The following is a 21,940-nucleotide window of genomic DNA, read 5'->3' as shown; positions in this document are numbered from 1 at the left end:
TTTTAAAAACAGCATTTAGGGGTGAATTCAGGGTGATATAGTTGTTGAATGCTATAAAAGTTGATGAATTATATGAATCTAGATTATAATCTTAAATGTTTCTTAAAATTAAATTATAAAACTAATAATTTAGTGTAATAATTATATATTCGATAATTCACATATTTGTATATGACCGGTTCCTAAAGTATTCCTAAATACTACAATAGTGTTCTATTTTTTTGGGAAGGCTTTTATTATGAAAACTCAAAACACGCTTCCTGGTGACGCCATGAAGCGTCACTAACCTGCTGAATTGTTTTTCTGCAGTGCACGGTCTTGTACAGACACTGATAATGAGCAGCTGAAGTTACAGAGAGCATAAAGAACAAGTTTAATTCAAGTACACTGGAGTGAGTTTGTATGATTTAAACCTGTAATTCTGTTTATATAAGACAAGGTTGAACCATGTTGTTGTTGTTGTTATGTAAATGATCATCTGTCTTTCTGTTCCAACAGCATGTCAGACCCTAAAACAGCTGGAGCTGATGCTGGATCAGTGGTGTCAGACCCTCAACACTCCCAAAAGCTTCTAAGGGTCCTTCAGTCTTTAAGACAAGACAATTGTTTTCAAGATGCAGTGCTGGTTTTGGAAGGTGAACAGATTCCTGTCCAGAAAAACATTCTGGCTGCTGCTAGTCCATACATCAGGTATGAGAATAAGCTTAAAACTAGGACAGATTTGCATGAAATTAGATCAGATCAGTCGAACTGGTATGTTTGCTCAGACATGTAGCAGACCCTTGAGCAATGTGTCATATGGGTGTGCCACACAGCCCCACCTTGCCTGTTGCATGGGTCAGTTAAAGCAATAGTTCACCCAAAAACAGAAAAGAAAAGTAATTTACACACCCTCTTTTTAACAACCAGCTAGTAAGACTTTGGCAGAACACAAAAGAGGAAATTTTGATGAATGTCCTGGTCAGTCTTTTATGTGCTTTGACAATGACTGGTGACTAAAAGGACACAAAATCACAACAAAAGTATGATAACAATGGTTATTATTCATTTTATTTCTTTTTTAGCTTTTCTTGGAACATCCATGTGAGTTTATGAATGCCCCAATATTCAATCCATAACCTAAAACTAAAACCATTAAAAAAATAATTTCTTACTTGAAATAAAATAAACATTTACTGAAGTAAAATAAATATATTAAAAAAACATTTTCTGTTTAGCTTAAGTTGAAGTACTAAAATAACTAAAACTAAATAAACTAAAACGTAATAAAAAAACAAAACAATATTTGCTGCTGTTGCCTCTGGCTTGCTTAGTTGGGGACACTTGATATTCAACAATGTTTTTGATCTGCCTGCATTGACACCATTGTGTGTGAATTGAACTGAGCTGGACGATGACATCACTGTTTTCTCCAGAGCTGCTGTATAGATAAATGAACTAAATTAATAACTAATGATTTTTACAATGGAATGAAACAATACTGAACTTACTTAAGCTGGATAATGACACCATTTGCTTCTTTTATCACTGTAAAGCTGCTTTGACACAATCTGCATTGTAAAAAGCGATAAATAAAGGTGATTTGACTCGACTAGATATGTTTTTTTAAAAATGACAAAAACACAACAAAATAGTGTAAAAACTATAACTAAATTTGAATTAAAATGAAAACAAAATTTAAGAGTAAAATCTAATTCAAAATATTAACAAAAACTGTAAAGTATATCAAGGAAAATAACACTACTATGACCTTTTGAAATTCATGAATTATTAAATTCATGGACATTTCATGTGAAGCCAAATTTTTTTTTCAAAGAAACGGTTGATGCAATTCCCAGTACCATCCCTAATAATGAATCAGACTAGTTGAATAACTGCAATGAAAGAACCGCATGGGCTGAGCGCACTGTATCAAGGCCTCTTCGCTCTAATTGGATCAACTACTTGTAGAGAAAAGTCCAGCATTTTTTTTTTTCGTCTGTTGACGATTCTGTTACAATAAGTAACCTTTTTTTTTTGTCATGTACAAAAGAGCATTTTAAAATAAACAAATAGTTCACAATACTGTCTTGTAAAACCAAACAGGTATTTGCACATCTCAAAATTAGTTAAAACTGGAAGAGTTTGTAAAACCTTTGAAGTGCATTTTATGTAGTGCAAACTCTCCAAGTTCTTAAGTCAATCTTTTTATTAGATCCGCAGTGAATGAACTCATGTTGCTACATGTTTGCAGGACCAAATTAAATTACAACCCACCAAAGGAGGATGGATCTGTATACAAAATCGAGTTGCAAGGGATCTCGGTCACCACCATGAAGCAGATATTGGACTACATTTTCAGTGGGGAGGTAATTGTGTTACTTTACATATACTATATGCGTGTTTTTTTCTGCAGTCATTAAATACCTGGATTTTTAAAATTATGATTTCTAGACCTGGAAAAGTCTTTAAATTAGTGCTGTCAAATAGATTAATAGCGATTCATCACATCTAACATAAAAGTTTTTGCTTACATAATATGTGCGTGTGCGTGTGTATTATATATACAGCATGTCAGCGTGTATATACACACACATATATATATATATATATATATAAATGTAATATTATATACACACACATATATATTATGTAAATGCAAACTTTTATGTTAGATGCGATTAATCACGATTAATGGATTTTACAGCACTAAAATCAATATAAAACGTATTTTATATTTTATGCCAGATCTCTCTTTGTGAGTGCCGTTTCGATTTAATGATTTTTAAAAATCATTATAAATCATTATTTTTCCAGGATTAAGACAAGACAACAACACCATTATACACTAACTGTGACTACGGTATATCAACATGCAGTTTTGTTGATGAAAAAAGACAAAACTAAAATGTAGTTTAAAAAAATAAAAACTTTACCAAAATCTCTCGATATATTCTTCAACAAAAAAGAGCAAAAATGATATTTTAAGGAAATAAAAGCCTCTATGAGCTTTCATGCTTGAGATGGCCAGATATCAGGTGACATAATTGTGATTATCAGATTACATTATACACCATGACTAAAATATGAAGTTTTCATTGGTTAAAAGTAGACTAAAATTCCCAGACTTTTAGTCAACTAAAACTTGACCAAACAAAATATAGGATACTGTTGGTTGAATAAATATTATAAAAACTAAAAGGTAATTTTGACAGGACTAAGTCTAAATTAAAAAAAAAAATTGTGTATGTCACAAACTATTGGATTTCCATTGTCATATTGTCAATGTTTTTCTAGTTGGCTGATTGTTCAGAGGGTCAAACGATACATTTCTCTTTGGCGCTCTTATTTCTAGATTACTCTAAGTGAAGACACTATCCAGGATGTGGTCCAGGCTGCTGATCTTCTGCTCCTCACTGATCTCAAATCTCTGTGCTGTCAGTTCCTGGAGAGCTGCATCACTGCAGAGAACTGCATCGGAATTCGGGTCTTCTCTTTGCATTACTGCCTGCACCACGTCTACCACGTGGCCACAGAGTTCCTACAGACACATTTTCGAGATGTGGCCAATACGGAGGAGTTTCTGGAGCAGCCGCCCGATCGCCTGTGTGAGCTGCTGTCCATAGAGAAGCTCAACGTAGGGAACGAAAAGCACGTGCTGGAGGCTGTGGTCCGCTGGCTAGCCCATGACATCGAAGCTCGGCGAGTGAGTGGAACAGGTGTTTCAGGAGGGTTCAGTATTCACAGGCATAGACAAACTTTAAACATAAATAATTAATTCATTCATAACTTTTAATCATAACCTTAACTCCTTTGGCCTTAATAACAGTTTGCATTGTTTTTATGTAATTTTCTACAGTCTCTGACTTCCAGATAGTTTCTAGTTGTTCCCAAAAACTTGCTTTTGATCATTTAAATCCCAATCAATTAAATCCCAACTATATATATATACAGTACAGTCCAAAAGTTTGGAACCACTAAGATTTTTAATGTTTTTAAAAGAAGTTTCGTCTGCTCACCAAGGCTACATTTATTTAATTAAAAATACAGTAAAAAACAGTAATATTGTGAAATATTATTACAATTTAAAATAACTGTGTACTATTTAAATATATTTGACAAAGTAATTTATTCCTGTGATGCAAAGCTGAATTTTCAGCATTGTTACTCCAGTCTTCAGTGTCACATGATCCTTCAGAAATCATTCTAATATGCTGATCTGCTGCTCAAGAAACATTTATGATTATTTTCAATGTTGAAAACAGTTGTGTACTTTTTTTTCAGGATTCCTTGATGAATAGAAAGTTCAAAAGAACAGCATTTATCTGAAATACAAAGCTTCTGTAGCATTATACACTACTGTTCAAAAGTTTGGGGTCAGTAAGAATTTTTATTTTTATTTTTTTGAAAAGAAATTAAAGAAATGAATACTTTTATTCAGCAAGGATGCATTAAATCAATCAAAAGTGGCAATAAAGACATTTATAATGTTACAAAAGATTAGATTTCAGATAAACACTGTTCTTTTGAACTTTCTTTCATCAAATAATCCTGAAAAAAAATATTGTACACAAATATTTTGTACAATTGTACACATTAAATGTTTCTTGAGCAGCAGATCAGCATATTAGAATGATTTCTGAAGGATCATGTGACACTGAAGACTGGAGTAATGATGCTGAAAATTCAGCTTTGCATCACAGGAATAAATTACTTTGTGAAATATATTCAAATAGAAAACAGTTATTTTAAATTGTAATAATATTTCACAATATTACTGTTTTTACTGTATTTTTAATTAAATAAATGTAGCCTTGGTGAGCAGATGAAACTTCTTTTAAAAACATTAAAAATCTTTGTACTATATGTACTGTACTGTACTGTATAGAGAGAGAGAGAGAGAGACAGAGAGATATAGATATAGATAGATATATAGATATAGAGATTTATAGATATAGATATATAGATATATATAGATAGATATAGATATATATACACACACACACACACACACAGTCAAACCAAAAATTATTCAGACACCAGATATTATCTTTTATATATTTTTTATAGTGCAGGACAATATTGTTCATTTATGTAAGTGATGACAGCAAAATGAAGTAAACTGTGACATAATATACCCAAAAAAATCTCCATACAGTGGACTACCAGTTTTGACCAAAAATTATTCAGACACTTTGACCTGACCATGTTTTGCTTAAGTGTTATCTGACATAATTGAGATAAAAAAATTTCTGACACAGTTTAACTCTGAGATCTTGTATATATGAAATTATGATAATATTATATACATGCATATATACAAGAGTTTGGGGTTGGTAACTATTTTTTATATATAAAAAATATAAGTCTCTTATGTTCACCAAGGCTGCATTTATTTGATCAAAAACACAGGAAACGCAGTAATTGTGAAATTTTACGATGTGAAAATAAAATAAAAATTTTTTTGTGTAAATCATGATACATTTATTTAGGATTCTTTGATAAATAGAAGTTTAAAAGTATAGCATTTATTTGAAATAGAAATGATATACATAATATATCCTTGCTGAAAAATATTGGTATTTGTTATATTATTCAATCCTGTTTAAATAGGATATCTTTCTTCCAGGTTCATATGAAAGAAGTGATGTCTGCCGTCTGGGTTCAAGGCCTGGACCAGTCCTACCTCCAGGAGCAGATGCTCGGAGACTCCTTGATGAGGGAGGTTATAAGGAATTATTGTATGGAATCACTGGGAGGAGCAGCGCAGCATGGGGAGGCGCTGCTTGCTGCGTTTAAACCCCGTGGCTACTCTGAGTGTATCGTCACCGTAGGTGGTGAGGAGAGGACGTGAGTATGACCATGCATAAAAAATAAACCTATTTTATGAGATTATGCAAGGACTGGTAACATGGTCTTGCCCTGAATTCCTGTGTGTTTCCCATGTAGCTCTCGGAAGCCCACGGCAGCGGCTCGCTGCATGTGTCCACTTTATGACCGAAACAGACAGCTCTGGATTGACCTGAAGCCAATGAATGAGAGGCGAATTGGTCACGGGGTTGTGTCAGCAGGTTTGTACTACAGTAGCTCAATGTTGTGAGGGAATAGAGCTTACATTCTTCTGTTATTTAATTAGCTATTTAGTTGTAGTTATTTGAACTCTAAGGCTTATGTTTTTCCAATCAGAGGGGTTCCTGTTTGCAGTAGGAGGAATGGATGAGAATAAAACTGTCTTGAGCAGTGGAGAGAAATATGACCCAGAGACCAACACCTGGACCCAAATCCCACCAATGATGCAGGTATTGGGTTGTCTGAATGCCTAGTCAAGTAGTCAGTCTTATGGAAACCCTGTATTTGGCTGATTTAGAGTCTGTTCTTCTGTTTAAAAAAGACATGGAGCACAACAGAATTGGACAGAATGTCTTAAAACATGTTTTTTCTGCTTAAATACTTCAGTTCTGAATGAATTACTTATCCTATGAAGCATTGTGATTAAAAAACAAAGGGCAATGAAAAAGCAATGCCATTGCTTGTGATGTTCCTCATTTGCAAGTCGCTTTGGATAACGGTATCTGTTAAATTTATGTAAAAGGGGAAATTTGAATGGCAGTACTACAGTTGGATTAGTAAATTAACTAGCATAGTTTGTTTCAGATAAATTTGCTAATGAACTATTTTGTATAAAGGAACCTGTTTACTGATTTCAACTGAAAATCACATCCTGAAAGATCATTATGATGCCGTTCTTACAAGGAACCACTAGGTGTCAGTATTGTGATATTATATTTTCTTGTGTCTGCACAGGCCAGACAGCACTTCGCCATGGCGGAGCTGGATGGGATGATCTATGTCTTGGGTGGAGAGAACGAGGACACTGAGGTCCTTCTCACGAATGGAGGTGTTTGACCCCCATTGTAACGTCTGGAGGACACAGCCAAAAATGACCACAGTGCGCAAGGTCAGATTTAGCTCCCCTTATTTGTATAAATCCACAAGCTGTAATACTCTTATGTTTCTTATACTTTTACCTCTCTATTCCTCAGTTTGGTAGCTGTGCCACCATGAAAAAGAGACTGTACGTGATGGGCGGCGGATCGTATGGGAAGATTTATGACTCCGTGGAGTGCTATGACCCCAAAACCCAACAGTGGACAACAGTCTGCCCGCTTAAAGAGAGAAGGTAAAGTGTGTAAATGGATGATTATTATTATTTAGCAGAAGATACTTTTACAAAGCATCTTACAAACACTCGCATATTAGTATGTTCATGTAATATGGCAATAATTGTATTCATGATCAACAAGTTATCATAATAAAATCACTATGAAATCAAAAATTAGTTTTTTTTTTTTTTTTATGGAAATATTGACGCATTTATTATAAATGATTTATCCGTGCAGATTCATGTGCCCTCGTAATCTTTAATCAAAAATAACCTCCCCTCCTTCTTGCAACAACATCTCTTCTCCGATGACGTGTTTACTGCCTTGAGGGCGGGACAACTTGTCACTTACGTGAGATCACAGCAATATCAAACAACAACGATCCAGTTATTCCAGATGGAAAAAATCATGTCCCGCCCTGCACTCGGATATATGTCACAATAAGGGAGAAAAGTCTATCACAACTTCTGTTTAATGTTGACTTTAAAAATGTAAGCAAAAAGTTTGTGGAACACATACCTATATGGTTAAAAGGGTCATGACATGGATCTTTTTTATTATTATTATTATTATTTTAATATGTTACTAGAGGTTCACTCATAGTTTTTTGCACCAAAAAATAAATAAATAAATATATATGCGGAAAAACAATTATTTTCAACCTTCATTCTGACTTTCTGTCTGAAATTATCTGTTTTTAAGGGGCGGCTCCTTTAAGGCTTGTCAGTAAACGGCCACTTTTATGATTGACTAACGTCATTGCATAGGAAACAGTATCAACGGCCCCTGGCTATTGCACGTGAGTAAGTGAAAACATTATCCATATAAAACCGTCATTTACAATTAAAGCGTTATGAAATTGTTTACTTATGTTTTGTGATGCAGCTGCTGTCAGATCTAAAACAGCTGACTGCTTCATCTTTCAACAAAAGTTTCTTTGCGAACTCTCCATTACACTGTGCCTCGTTTGTGAAACAAAATGCTCCGAACAAACATATAATCCTCCGACGCGATCCGGGATGCCATTAAAGTAAACCATCCACTTGTTTCTGACTCTGGGATCCTTCTAAAGTCTGTACAGAGATGCAAAAGAGCTGTTTAAACTGACATTTAACATTCTTTCACTCTTCCATTTGTCCTGTCGTCAACAGAATCTGAACGTCTGTTTATAATTATATTATAATTATAATGGGTTCTATTTGCTTTTGACGCAACTTGACGCCGAAATCCAGTGTAGTCAAATGTCAGCTGTTAAAGGGTTAGTTCACCCAAAAATGAAATTTCTGTCATTAATTACTCACTCTCATGTAGTTCCAAACCCATAAGACCTTTGTTCATCTTCGGAACACAAATTAAGATATTTTTGATGAAATCCGAGAGGTTTCTGAACCACCCATAAGCAGCAACGTCATTGCAACTTTCAAGGCCCAGAAAGGTAGTAAAGACCTCATTAAAATAGTCCATGTGACTACAGTGGTTTAACCTAAATATTATGAAGCGACCAGAATACTTTTTGTGCTTCATAACATTAAGGTTGAACCACTGTAGTCACATGGATGACAGGAAATTCATTTTTGGGTGAGATAACCCTTTAAGCAACTGAATACCAGTGGGTGGGGCCTGTGGTGCAATGACGTGTAACTATTCGATGATGTCTTTCTCTGGAAGCAGTCATATGCAAATGTATTTGCCCTTGTGGCATCACAGATCCTAGAATATCATAACAAGATGTTTTTTGGAGCTTGATTAAATAAATGCTTTATAATGAGGAGGGCTTTTTAAGCTATGAAACTTTGTACCATTAAAACAAACTTGTTTTAATGGTACAAAGATCTCTTATATATCAAAAGATTAAGGCAAATTTAATTTCTCATGTCATGACCACTTTAACATTTTGTGTCTGTATTTTTATATAACCGTAAAAGTGCGCCCTAGCAATTTGTTACAAAACATTATTTCAACTTTAAAAGATGGTTATGTAATTTTATTATATTTAGGTAACCAGGTTTTCATTCAATAGCTGCGAAAGAGGTTATATTATTATCAGATAATGGGGAAAGTAGAAACAGCAGAAAAATCATTCAGCATAACTTGGCCCCATGTGTTCAAACCGCAAATACTGGATGCTCAAAGCGGTATGCGCTTTGTAGATGTGAATTTAGAGAATGTTTTTTTCCCATCCTGCATATGACGCAGAGAAATGTCATAAGTTAAACAGATTACATTTTAAAAGGCAAAGGCAGCACATCTTCATAAGGGTCTAACAACTATGAAAACTGAGACACACCCTATCTGTGATGTCTTACAGATGTGTCTTTAGAACAATAGTAGTCAAGGGACCTATCAGTCTAACCAATATAACTGCAAACACTTGATCACCATCTGGAGGAACATAAATAGTCATTTTTCTTGGTGTTCTTGTCTTGTTTGGAGTATAATTTTGTCCATAGCTCTGTTCTCTGTTACACAACCTAATGAGCTGTAACTGCCTTCTAAGGCAGCATCCTAACCGTCACGAAACCTCATAAGTAACTGATTTGGGACACTGCATTGGCAGTAACTTCTAAGGCAGCATCCTAACCGTCATGAAACCTCATAAGTAACTGATTTGGGACACTGCATTGGCAGTAACTCTGCATGCAGCACTAACTTGATCCACAATTGATTTCAATAGAGTTTGATTTTAGTATGTCGCTATTGGGAACTCGTTGGCATCAGTACTTTTTTGTGTGTGTGAAAATACTTTTATTCATCATGTGATGTGAAGGATCATGTGATTACTCTTTTTACTGTATATTTGACCAAATAATTCTAAATAATATCTTTTATGTAATTTACAGTGTCATTTGTGCACTATTCTTTTTGTTTGCTAAAAATGTTACTGTAGTAATTTCAAACTTGGTTTTCATCAGATTTGGGGCGGTAGCATGTGGCATTGGACAAGAGCTCTACGTGTTTGGTGGTGTGCGGAACAGAGATGCCGACAATCCAGAGTCCAGTCAGATGACCATCTGCAAGTCTGAGTTCTTCCATGATGAGCTAAAAAGGTGAGCTCTTCAATGCAACACTCAGACAGAGCAAAACTAAAGTGATGTGTTTTCTCATGTGTGTCTTTCATTGCCCTCAGGTGGGTGCTCTTAGATGACCAAAACCTCTGCATACAAGCTACATCATCTTTTGTGTATGGAGCTGTTCCCATTGGTGCCAGTATATATGTGGTCGGAGAACTTGACACTGGTAAGATGATAGGGACTTGTAATCGCACTTTATCCTTTATCTGGGAACGTCTTTTTATTCAGATATCTTCAAATCCAGTCCTTGAGAAGGTCAAATAAATGTTGTGCTGTGATAAGTCAACTACTGCATATTTTAACTTCTTAACATTTCAAAGACCAAGCACTAGCTACACGCAACTAATGTATTCCAGGTAGTTAAATTAAGTCAAGCTTAAGTAGTTTTCATTAAGTAGTTTTATTAAGTAGTTATGTACACAAAAACTACATTAATGTTATTAAGAATGCATTATATTTTTAATCAGGCTTATTATAGTTAACTAAAACTAAATCCATAAAAACATTGTTACTTTAAATAAAAAAAAATGCTAAAAAAAATTTATTAATAGGCATGTTAAAAAAAACAAACATTAATAAAAATGACAAAAACATACAACAAAATTACTAACATTTTAACTAAAATTAAATTAAAAATGGAGAATATATAAATAAAAACTAATTAAAAATATGAATATAACCTATAATAGTATCTCAATTATACTAAAATAAGTTTTTAATTATGAATTATGTATCAGAAGAATCAGACCAGTATATCTCACAGAATCCATGATAATCAAAAAAACACTTAATTTTAAATAGTTTTATTTAAAAGCAATTATTAACATCAGTATTTAAGTAAATATTATAATAATATAACAATGTATTTGACTACAAAAATGCTACTTGTTTGATGTCTGGGAATACTGAATGATGAGTCAAATGAATTGAATCTTTTTTTTTTTAACCAGATTATTGATAAGAACTGCTTAAATTGAACAGATTTGCTGAAATGAACCACATTTTGCAATTGTGTTTGCTTGTTCAGTTGTAATGCTGTACACACAATAAAATGTGACAAAAATGTTATTTGTGTAGAGCAGAGCATAAAATACCCACTACACACACACACACACATATACACATATATATGTGTATAATAATGTATATATATGTGTATATATATAATTTATTTATTTCTTTGTTTGGCTTGCAGGCACCAGTTTTGACTATGTCCGGGAGTTCCGCAGAAGTACGGGTACCTGGCACCCCACCAGACCCCTCATGCCCTCTGATCTGAGTAAGACGAGCTGTGCCGCCCTACGCATCGCCAACTGTAAGCTGTTCCGCCTGCAGCTCCAGCAGGGACAGTTCCAGATCCGGGTTCCATCCACATAAACAGCCCGCATCTTCACCACTGACTTTATGTCACTCCATTGTCTGCTGGGTTGAAGGAGGATGCAGGGGATTGTGGGATTACATTGGCTTCGGATGAGGTTTGGTTATAATGTGGAAAAGCTTGAATGAATTGTCCTGTTTTTTGTTTGATGCCTTTTCTTAGAGGATACATTGTACATCCTTTTTGGGTTTTTTTTTTGTTTGTTTTTGGTTTTTTTTTATATGACTCTAAGTCACAGGAAATGTTGTTACATTAGATGGGACCTGCACACAATTTACCTGCTTCATTTGAGTAGTTTACAATATGTTTTATCTGGCAGTTGTTGTAGCTTATTGTAGCTTGTTGTTGTAGTTATTTGACGCTAACATTTTTGAACATTGGTGAAGGAAGTCAAAATTGCTTTTATATGGTCTTAAATGTGGGTTCAATAAGTAAGGGAACAAATCAAAATCTAACCAGGACTAGTGGTATGTTAGTATCAAGCACAATTATGTTGCTAATTGAAGTGTCTAGGTACTGTAGCCTACAATCAAAGTAGAAATGGGCTAGATTATTCAAACGATTTAAGATATTAATATTAGACCTTTCAGCGTGATTAATCTCATTCTTTCAATTAATATCGAAATTTATATCGAAATATAAATTTACCTTTATATATTTATAATTTTTAAATAAATAAACGGTTGATATATTTATACTGCGGGGCTATTGAATGCTCGAATCTGATTGGTTGACCAACGTTATAAGGTGTGCAATTATTTTCAGAGCTACGCACGGCTAAAGTAGTTCTAGCAGGTCTTGACCGCGTTGCAGTTCCATATCACTTCGCCAAATGATTGCAGTTAAGCTGCGTTCACGTCACCTCGTATTTACCGGAATCTTGAAATGACAACACGTGACGTTATATTCGGAGCTGTTCACGTCCTTTTGGTCCTTGAACTGGGAATTATGCGTTTCCATGGCAGCACTGTCGACGCCTAAATGAATCTACAGCTGTCAGGTGGTACAGCGCGGCCACGTGGTATATCTGGGAGCTTTCAGAAAACTCCCAGCTTACAAGCTGTAATTACGAGCTCTACGAGGACGTGAACGCTTTTTACAAGCTAGAATCTCGTAACTACAGGAATTACGAGGCCACGTGAACGCACCTTTATTTCAAAAGGTCCTACAGTCTATAACCGCAAAAGAAACAAAACCCACAAAGACACTGACAAGAAAATAAATATAGTAAAACAATAGGATGAAAACGACAAATTAGTGTCAAGGTTTTTTGCCACAAAATACGTTTTATTGTGTCCAGAAAAATCTCGCGCACACTCTCTCTCTCATTCAAACGTAACGTTACACATGTATCGTACAGACACACACTTTTACAGAAACGTTTGGTCAGCACGCATTCTGACGAATTAATCAGTAAAATGACTCACCAGCGAGGTAATAACTGTGCGATGTTCGAGGTAGATAAACTTATAGCTTCGTTTCGATATTAGTATCGTTAGAGACACTGCTGTCTTGAGAGAGGCACAGACATTTCAGTTTTTCGTCAAATCTTCGGTCCAATCAAATGCTCTCTCTTGAATCTGAAGTCCCGCCTCCTCCTACACTCTTATTATGCTGCGTTCACACCGAACGCGTCTGGGGCGTCAAATTCGCGCCAGACGCGTCTAGTTGGACGCTTAAACATTTTGAAGTCAGACGCCTCAGACGCGCGTAAAATTCGCTCAATTCGCGCGTCTAAACAAAGTGTGTTCAGACGCGAATTCGCGTCATAGGAGGGGCTTTCATCTCTTTCTGCACAGATCCTCTGAATAAACACATAATCTCGTCAGTTGGAAACCTGTAGCGGCAATTTAACTCGGTTATGCCGGCCGGCTTTTGCTAGCTAGAAGGTGGGCTAGTATCAACGGCTAAAATCATGCAAAAAGTTGTACAACTAACCAGATTTCGCTTATTCTCTTCCAGGCAAGGTCCTTTTTATTCCTGTCTCGATAAAAATATATATCATAGAGCTCAGGGTGGCCTCACACAGCGACTATTATCTATTATATATATATTATCTTTGTCTGGTATATATCTTTGTTCTGGTCTCCACCGCTGATCACGTCATAAACATGTTACTACCAAAGCAGAGTCCCTAATTGGTTAACGCGCCGCGAATTTACGCCAAAGTTCAGATTTTTCAACTCGGGCGTTTGGGCGTCAGACGCTCAATTCGCGCGTCAGCCGCGTGAACGCTCAATTCGCGCCGCGCCATTCGCGCGTCAACGGCCGATTCGCGCTGCAGGACACCTAGACGCGCGTTTACATTGACTTAACATGGAAATCAGACGCCCCAGACGCGTTCGGTGTGAACGCAGCATTACAGACGCCGAAGCCTCGGCTTAAATTGGTCATTTGCTCACACATTTAGTTTCTACATGGTGAATGGCACATAGTGCACTATATGAGGATAGGGAACGATTCAGACAGTGTAAATATTCTTTCCTTTGATGCGAAAGAAGTCCGTTTTCGCGTTAGTGTCACATGAACCGAAGCAACGCGAGCAGTCTGGTCCGGTCCAGAGACACGAGAGCACAGAGCGGATCATATGCGTGAGTCGGCACAGACCACAAAAGGTATCGGACCCATTTGAATTCTGCACAGAATGCTGTATATAAGTGATATAAAGGACATTATGATGAGAAACGGTTAGAGATTAGAAGGAAACAGATGTTTTACTTAGTCTAATGCACATTCCAACACTCTTCAGTGGGCCTTTAATAACTGTATCAACGGTATTATTCTGCTATGAAGTCTCAAGCCTCCGTTACTAGTTCTGAAATTACATTTTGGAATTAGCAACGGAGGCTTGGGATGAGATGCGTAAGAAATTAGTTGCACACACAAGAGGGTTTTAACGACAAAAACCTGACAAATGTCTTGAAATACAGCATCGAAACAGTGTCTTGAGGTGTGGTAACCGTAGTATAAGCGGAATAATTGACTCCGGGCCATCGAATTCTTAGAAAATAATGCACACCCGAGGTGTAACGGGTTACCACCTCGGGTGTGCATTATTTTCTAAGAATTCAATGGCCCGTCGTCAATTATTCCTTACATATACAATTAAAAATTATAAAATATACACACAATAAAAAATGTATATACACAGTACGTTTACTGAATGCCTTCTTTCTTTAAAGGCCTTTTTATTTACCTTGTCCAGGATTCATTTCAATCTTGTTGAACTTCATTAATAAGTAAAATCTGCCTTACGAACTGCAAATATCATTACTTTTGTTAAAAATCACATGTTTTATATACAGAAAAAAATGCCATTAAAAGCCCTGCTGTTTGTTTTGAACATGGATACCTGTGGTTCAGCTATGGTTCTGAAGAGTACTTAGAACATGAACATTATAGATTTAAGCTGATTTCATGTTAAATTAGTTTAATGAATGCCGTTAAACATTTAATTAGTCCCAAAAGTTTACTTCAGTAGCCTTAGTTTAATATGCAAATTATTAAGATGTGTTTTCTGATCGGAGGTTCTTGGGCAAGAATATCACAAGTTTACATTTTAGACTAATTCATATGCGCTTTATTGTCGAAGTAAAAACTGGAGGTGGTGGATATATTTGCCTATTTTATGTGTGATGGTCTTCCTGTCTTTACTGATCAAATTTTGCTGTTGGTCTTGTATCCAGGGACTCAAAACACCACAGCATGTCAGAAATAGATGCAAGTTGCTGGTCTCACCCTTATGTGGCGAGATGTATTTTGTGAATGACCTCTGAACTGGCTTTCCTGTCAGTGTGGATGGTTTTGGCATCTGGTGACCCCATTTGTTCTGTGCATGATTCAGCTGCTGCTGTCTGTTCTAATTGAAGGGACGAACATTGCATATTCACCACCATGGAAAAGCACTCCAATAGCGGGAATAAATACCACACTTTCACACACTTACATTTGTCAGAATCTATGAGAAGGAGGAATGTAGACAAAACAAAATATTTACAGGACCAATTTGTGGTGTCTGCACCACTGCACTGGTCACTAGATTGAAGATGTGCACTGACCGACAACGTTTGTGTAAGTTGTTCTTTCTGTATCATCACAAAAAGTGCTGTAGTTATTGACATCTAATATTAAAATGTACTCTCAGAATGCAGAATATACCAACTATGCATGATATGTAATGTGTGTTCCTTGCCAAGATTTCACACACAATACATGCTCATGAAAAACGGTCAACACACTCACTTTACTGTAAACATTGTCATGACTCCATTTGCACAAAACACTAAAACACTTGGTGTCTGCCAGAACGTTGTGATTAATAAAATGTAGCATAATGTTTATGCAAAGTGGTGTTCTGATATAAAAGGGACATTTTCACTGTGGGATTTTCATTCCATTCTTTGTGATGTTTTGGAGTGTGAGTCAGGCTTAAATCTGCCTCTTAAGATACAGAAAAAGATGTTGAAATCTGCCTTGTAATAAAATATCATGCAGAAGTCTGTGTTGTTTCTTTTATTTGGTTATTAAAGCATGCATGAAATGGAAGAGGGAACTTGTGTGTGTGTGTGTGTGTGTGTATATATATATATATATATATATATATATATATATATATATATATATTATTATTATTATTATTATTATTATTATTATATTATTATATTAGAACTATTTAAAGCTGCAGTCTGTAACTTTTTTTGGTTAAAAATGATCCAGAATCAATTTATGAGCAAATACAAAACCAGCCAGTGTTCAAAACTATCTCCTTACCTTAGCCCGATTCACAACGGTAAGCTTGTAATAATGTTTTATAATAAGAGCGGTACTGGTAGGTTTCCCACGGGAAATTCGAGCATACCACCGTTCATCTTTGCGTCATTACGTCACATCTGTTTACATAAAGAAGGAGTCACAGCTAGTAGGCTATATGGCATGTTAGGATGCTGCAGATGATGGATCCTTTTCTCACAGCAGCTGAAATAAAACTTATTTTGATGGCGGATTGTATGGTATGACAAATGGGCAATTAGAGATTAGACTACAGAATTAAAATCTACAGGTAACTAACACACACTAAATACACGTAGTCATGCAATGCTGATGTTTTTAACATTAAAGGGTTAGTTCACCCAAAAATGAAAATTATGTCATTAATGACTCACCCTCATGTCGTTCCACACCCGTAAGACCTCCGTTCATCTTCAGAACACAGTTTAAGATATTTAGTCCGAGAGCTTTCTGTCCCTCCATTGAAAGTGTAGGTATGGTGCACTGTCCATGTCCAGAAAGGTAATAAAAACATCATCAAAGTAGTCCATGTGACATCAGTGGGTTAGTTTCTAAAGTTCTAAAGTTTTCTAAAATACATTTTGGTCAAAAAATAACAAAAACTATGACTTTATTCAGTATTGTCTTCTCTTCCGGGTCTGTGTATATCCACAGTGACGCTGCTTCTTCTTCTTCTACGGCGGTTGGCATCCAGCTTATTGGTGCATTACCGCCCCCTTCTGCTCCAGATTGTGACGCGATTAGGACATCCGCGACATGCACACCTACGCACCATTTTAAAAAATATAGCAATACCAAAATACAAACAATGTAGAATAGCTTGAATACAGCGTGCGTCTCCCTCAGACTGTAAACGAAGCTCGGGCGCACAACATAACACGTCATCAGCGTCACGGTCCGGAGCAGAAGGGGGCAGGTAATGCACCAATAAGCTGGATGCCAACCGCCAACTACACTTTCAATGGAGGGACAGAAAGCTCTCGGACTAAATCTAAAATATCTTAAACTGTGTTCCGAAGATGAACGGAGGTCTTACGGGTTTGGAACGACATGAGGGTGAGTCATTAATGACATAATTTTCATTTTTGGGTGAAATAACCCTTTAACAATTTGAGAACAAAATATAACAATAATAATAATTTGCATGGTTTGATGTGAAATGAGCTAAGCGATCATTAGATTTAATCACCATTGGTAGTGCAATTTATTGCAATGCTTTTTTTCCTCAGTTGGTCAGAACAAAAGTGGCAGTTTTAAAAGTTACTTACTTGTTCAGATGACATTCTCTGGTGAAAATTCTTATTTTAGTCATACTTCCAAGACTGCAATCTGTGATTCGTTGACAGCCACACATTTTCCTCAAAACATTAGATTCATCCGCGCTGAGGAGCCGTGCCGATGCACAACCCACGTAAAGATGATAATTCCACAAATAACTGCGATTGCAGGTTTCAAACAGAGATGGCGACAAAGAGGCAAAACTTACAGACTGCAGATTTAAGTTTTTTGTGTTGTTTAATTATGAAATGTCAATTTAATTTAAAACAAGATCACATTATATGCAAAAATGATATAATACGGAAAGTTATTAATGTATTATTAAAATGATTTACATCTTCAGTTATTTTAATTTAAAAAATATCAGAGTATATATAGATTTTTTTGTACAATAGAGTGAAAATTACAGTGAGAATCATGAAAGTTTCACACAAAAAAAATAAATAAATACATAAAATCAACAATAAAACATCCAGAGGCCGTAATGAGAATTTTTAAGGTAAATGTGCTTAATTGGCATGAAAATTATGTTGCAATGCCAATAGCCTTTAAATTTTGCATTTAAAAATATGTATTTTATCATATTTGATAATAGAAATGAAATAATAAATAATACTATTTATAATACTATTTTTTCTTTTGGTTTTGAGTTGAAATGTTTGACATTCACTCATACCAGGCTTTATGTCTTAAATGCAATATGTTTTCACACCAGCTTTGACTTTTCAGTTGTTTTGTTTTTTACTTCTGACTGTATTTAGTATTGATTCCTCTTAGTTAAACAGATTAAAAATTAACGAGAGGCATTCCATCAAGAAGTTTAATGTGACCGAAGGTATTTGAGTGAGTATAGCATCCGTTCATTCAGTACACAAGTCATAACAACGTCTCGTAAAACTGAAACACAGCGGGGAATTTAGTCTCTTGTAAGCAAGTTTTGATTGTTGCATAACTCTGGTATATTACCAAAGTGGATTTTTTTGTGGCATAATGGGTGTCATCATAAGTTGCGTCTATGAACATGTTGGGTCTCGTGTGTATGAATAAACAGGACAAGCATGGGATTAACAGGATTACTGAAGATAAACAGGATGGGGTAAATTCACTCAAACTGGGCAGCTCACATGACAGGACTTAAATTTAACCAGAGGCCTTGTGACTGTGACACTGATGGGTAGCTAGCGCTGCTCAGACAGGCATGCTGGGTCTCTCCTGGTATAGTGGACATCCTAAAGTCCTTTGTGACCTCAAATTGTACCTGAAAAATGTATGAAAAAGGGCAGGTGTCAATTTCTAAAGGTGTCATAAAATCAGATTGAGGTTATGTGGCTTTTAGTCCATGCTTCATTATCCCAAATGTTTCCAAGAATATTTAAATCCAGAGAAATAAGCAATTTTAACCAAGACACGGACCAAGTCCGTGGGTCGCCCATTGTTAACATCATACCCGCATTACCCTCGATTTCCAGTTTTATTTTGTAGAAAACAAGGAAACACCAAAGACGCTTTATTATATTATGTGTTTTAATAGACAAGCGAGAAACTGTTTGGATACATTCAGTGACAAAAGACTAATCATTGTTATATAGCACAACACATTAAGTCTTATTGTTTAAATCTCGTTTTCTTGATTTACCGTGAGTACCATGTTTTACCATGCCTAATATCGATCTAGCTTACTGCAGTGTGCAACAAGCATCTCATAGTAGCGGCCGAGTGAACGCACTATAACAAGTAGCATTATAACAACTTTCAACACACAAATGTATCTAATATGATAAAACAGCGCTGTGTTACCCCACATACATGTGACCTAATGAAGCAGAAGCTTTCATCTGTGGCATAATAAACGTTCCACTGCTCTCGAGCCATGCGTCACACTTGTCTCTCATTAGCAATCGCTCTATCAATCCTCGTTTTGCTCCAACAGCTTTCACCCACACCCTGCTCCCTACTACAGTAATGTTAATAAATCTTTAATAAATGAGCTCATCCATGAATATGATTTCTGCCCAAGTCTTGTCAGATTCTTTTCCACTGGCTGTAGACATGAAGAAAACACCTCCCGTGATTCTGCGAAATCAAGGCGTCATCAAGCTACGCCTTTGTTTTGAATAAGCGACCTCTAGCGGCATATTGTGCCTTTAAAGCTGCTGTCTATAAGTTTTGCCTCTTTGTCGCCATCTCTGTTTGAAACCTGCAATTGCAGTTATTTTGTGGAATTATTATTTTTATGTGAGTTGTGCATCATATGGCTCCTCAACGGATGAATCTAATGTTTGCTGTCAGTGACCGCATCGGTGTGGATACTGTAAAGATTCTACATCTTGGAAGTATGACCAAAATGAGAATTTTCACTGAAAAATGTCATCTAAACAAGTAAGTAACAAATCTGCCACTTTTGTTCTGACCAACTGAGGAAAAAAGCATTACAATAAATCGCGCTGCCAATGGTGATTAATTCTAACAATTGCTTAGCTCGGATCACGTCAAACCATGCAAATTATTATTATTGATATACTTTGTTCTCAAATTGTTAATGTTAACAACACCAGCATTACTTGACTGTGGCATTAGCGTTACCTGTAGATTTCAATTTCTGTAGCCAGTCCGCAGTCCGAAGTCTTTTGCTTTTGACTACGGGTGAATCTCCAGTTGTCACTGATGATTGTCATTTGGACCTTTCTGTATTACAATCCGCCATCAAAATGATAAGTGTAACTAGGCGGTTGCTAAGATACTTGGGGTAGAAAAGGGTATAAATGATCCGTCACATGCCATATAGCCTAGCAGGGCAATACTAACCGAGCAGGGACTCCTTCCTTTCTGTTTACAGACGTGACGTAATAACGCAAAGACTGCTGCATGCTCGAATTTCCCGCGGAAGCCCACCAGTACCGATTTTATTTTAAAACAGTTATTACAAGCTTAATGTTGTGAATCGTAAGGAGATAGTTTTAAACAATGGCTGGTTATGTATGTGCTCAAAAATTCATTTGGGATCATTTTTAACCAAAAAAAGTTACGGACTGCAGCTTTAATGTCTTCTATATTTGCTAATGTAATACAGGGTTATTATTGTTAACTAAAACTAAAATAAAAAAAAAAATGTCATTACTTGCTTCATTACTAATTTTTTATTAATTTAGTTAGTATGTATTTTATTTCAAGCAATTAATTTTTTTTGATAAACTTAATAAAATTTACAAAACTCAAAAATGTACAACAAAATGACAAGAAAATATAATTCAAAATATTAACAAAAACTATAATAGTGTATCAATAATACTAAAATAATACTAAACACTGTTGTGCTCCAGTTAAGTTGACAAATTTCATGAACAATGTCAAGAAAATGTCCAAGCCACATTTCACCACAAAAACAACTATTTTAGTTTATTTATTTATTTTAGAATACATTATTATTAGATTATTAGATCTATTTTGGGTTTTTTAAATGATGACAAATTAAATTTAACACATCTCACCCAATTCTTAATACAGTAATATTTCTCAGATTATCTTTTTTATGTTCCACAGAGGAAAGAAAGTCAAATAGGTTTGAAACGACAGATTTTTCATTTTTGGCTGAACTATCACTTTTATACTCATTTAAAACCCATTAATCTTATGGCATTATTTATGCAATTGTAACTGCAGTGTAAATGCATTCATGCCACCTCTGAGCTGCAATAAACGGTCTGTAAATACCAATTCAGATGCAGTTTCTGAAAAAATATCATGGCTGTTGTAGCCTAAAAGTTTATGTGTAATAAATTCTGTTGAATCAAATAAAAGATTTATTTCTCAAGCTACTTTTTATAATGTCTATTAGATGCTTTTCTCATTTAACACAATAATGACTTTATCTTTTGGGGGGTAAGTTCTCAGCCAAATTTGATGTGCGATTAATATGCAATTGAGGATAACGAGGGGGTAAAACGTAAAATGTCCAGAGCCGTAATTGTGGGGAATATGTGCTTCAAAATTTTTCAAAAATGTACTATTTGCTTGAAGTGACAGACTTTTTACCCAATCCACTACATATACTTAAAAAAAAAGTTCTTTGCATACAAGAGGGTTTTCCTGTAAATGCCCCATCATCAAAGAAACAAACAACCACAGACAGCTGTTTCACTTTCAGCTTAAGTTTACAGCATGTGACTATTTACAGTTTGCGACTGACTGTTGCACATATGGCCCAAACAAGCGACTTTTTGAAATCCGTCGGTCAAATTGAGTAATGCGAGTGTGATGGAAAAAGACCAGATTATTTGTCTTAT

At 35.6% G+C, this 21,940-nt stretch overlaps 1 protein-coding gene across 1 annotated transcript; it reads left to right on the top strand.

The window, feature by feature from the left end:
• The first annotated feature begins 238 nt into the window (after positions 1-238).
• gan (gigaxonin) lies at positions 239-12,306 on the top strand. Its single transcript, XM_048169095.1, is given in 13 exon segments — positions 239-392; positions 499-690; positions 2,234-2,348; positions 3,335-3,685; positions 5,609-5,829; positions 5,929-6,050; positions 6,166-6,278; positions 6,784-6,867; positions 6,869-6,937; positions 7,023-7,159; positions 10,055-10,189; positions 10,270-10,379; positions 11,409-12,306. Coding segments are annotated over 12 exon segments (1,830 nt in total). The 5' UTR covers positions 239-392; position 499; the 3' UTR covers positions 11,591-12,306.
• The last annotated feature ends 9,634 nt before the right edge of the window (positions 12,307-21,940 follow it).

The sequence above is a fragment of the Megalobrama amblycephala genome, linkage group LG19 (assembly GCF_018812025.1).
Source record: "Megalobrama amblycephala isolate DHTTF-2021 linkage group LG19, ASM1881202v1, whole genome shotgun sequence".
Lineage (NCBI taxonomy): Eukaryota > Metazoa > Chordata > Actinopteri > Cypriniformes > Xenocyprididae > Megalobrama > Megalobrama amblycephala.
This window is presented reverse-complemented; position numbering and strand designations above follow the sequence as displayed.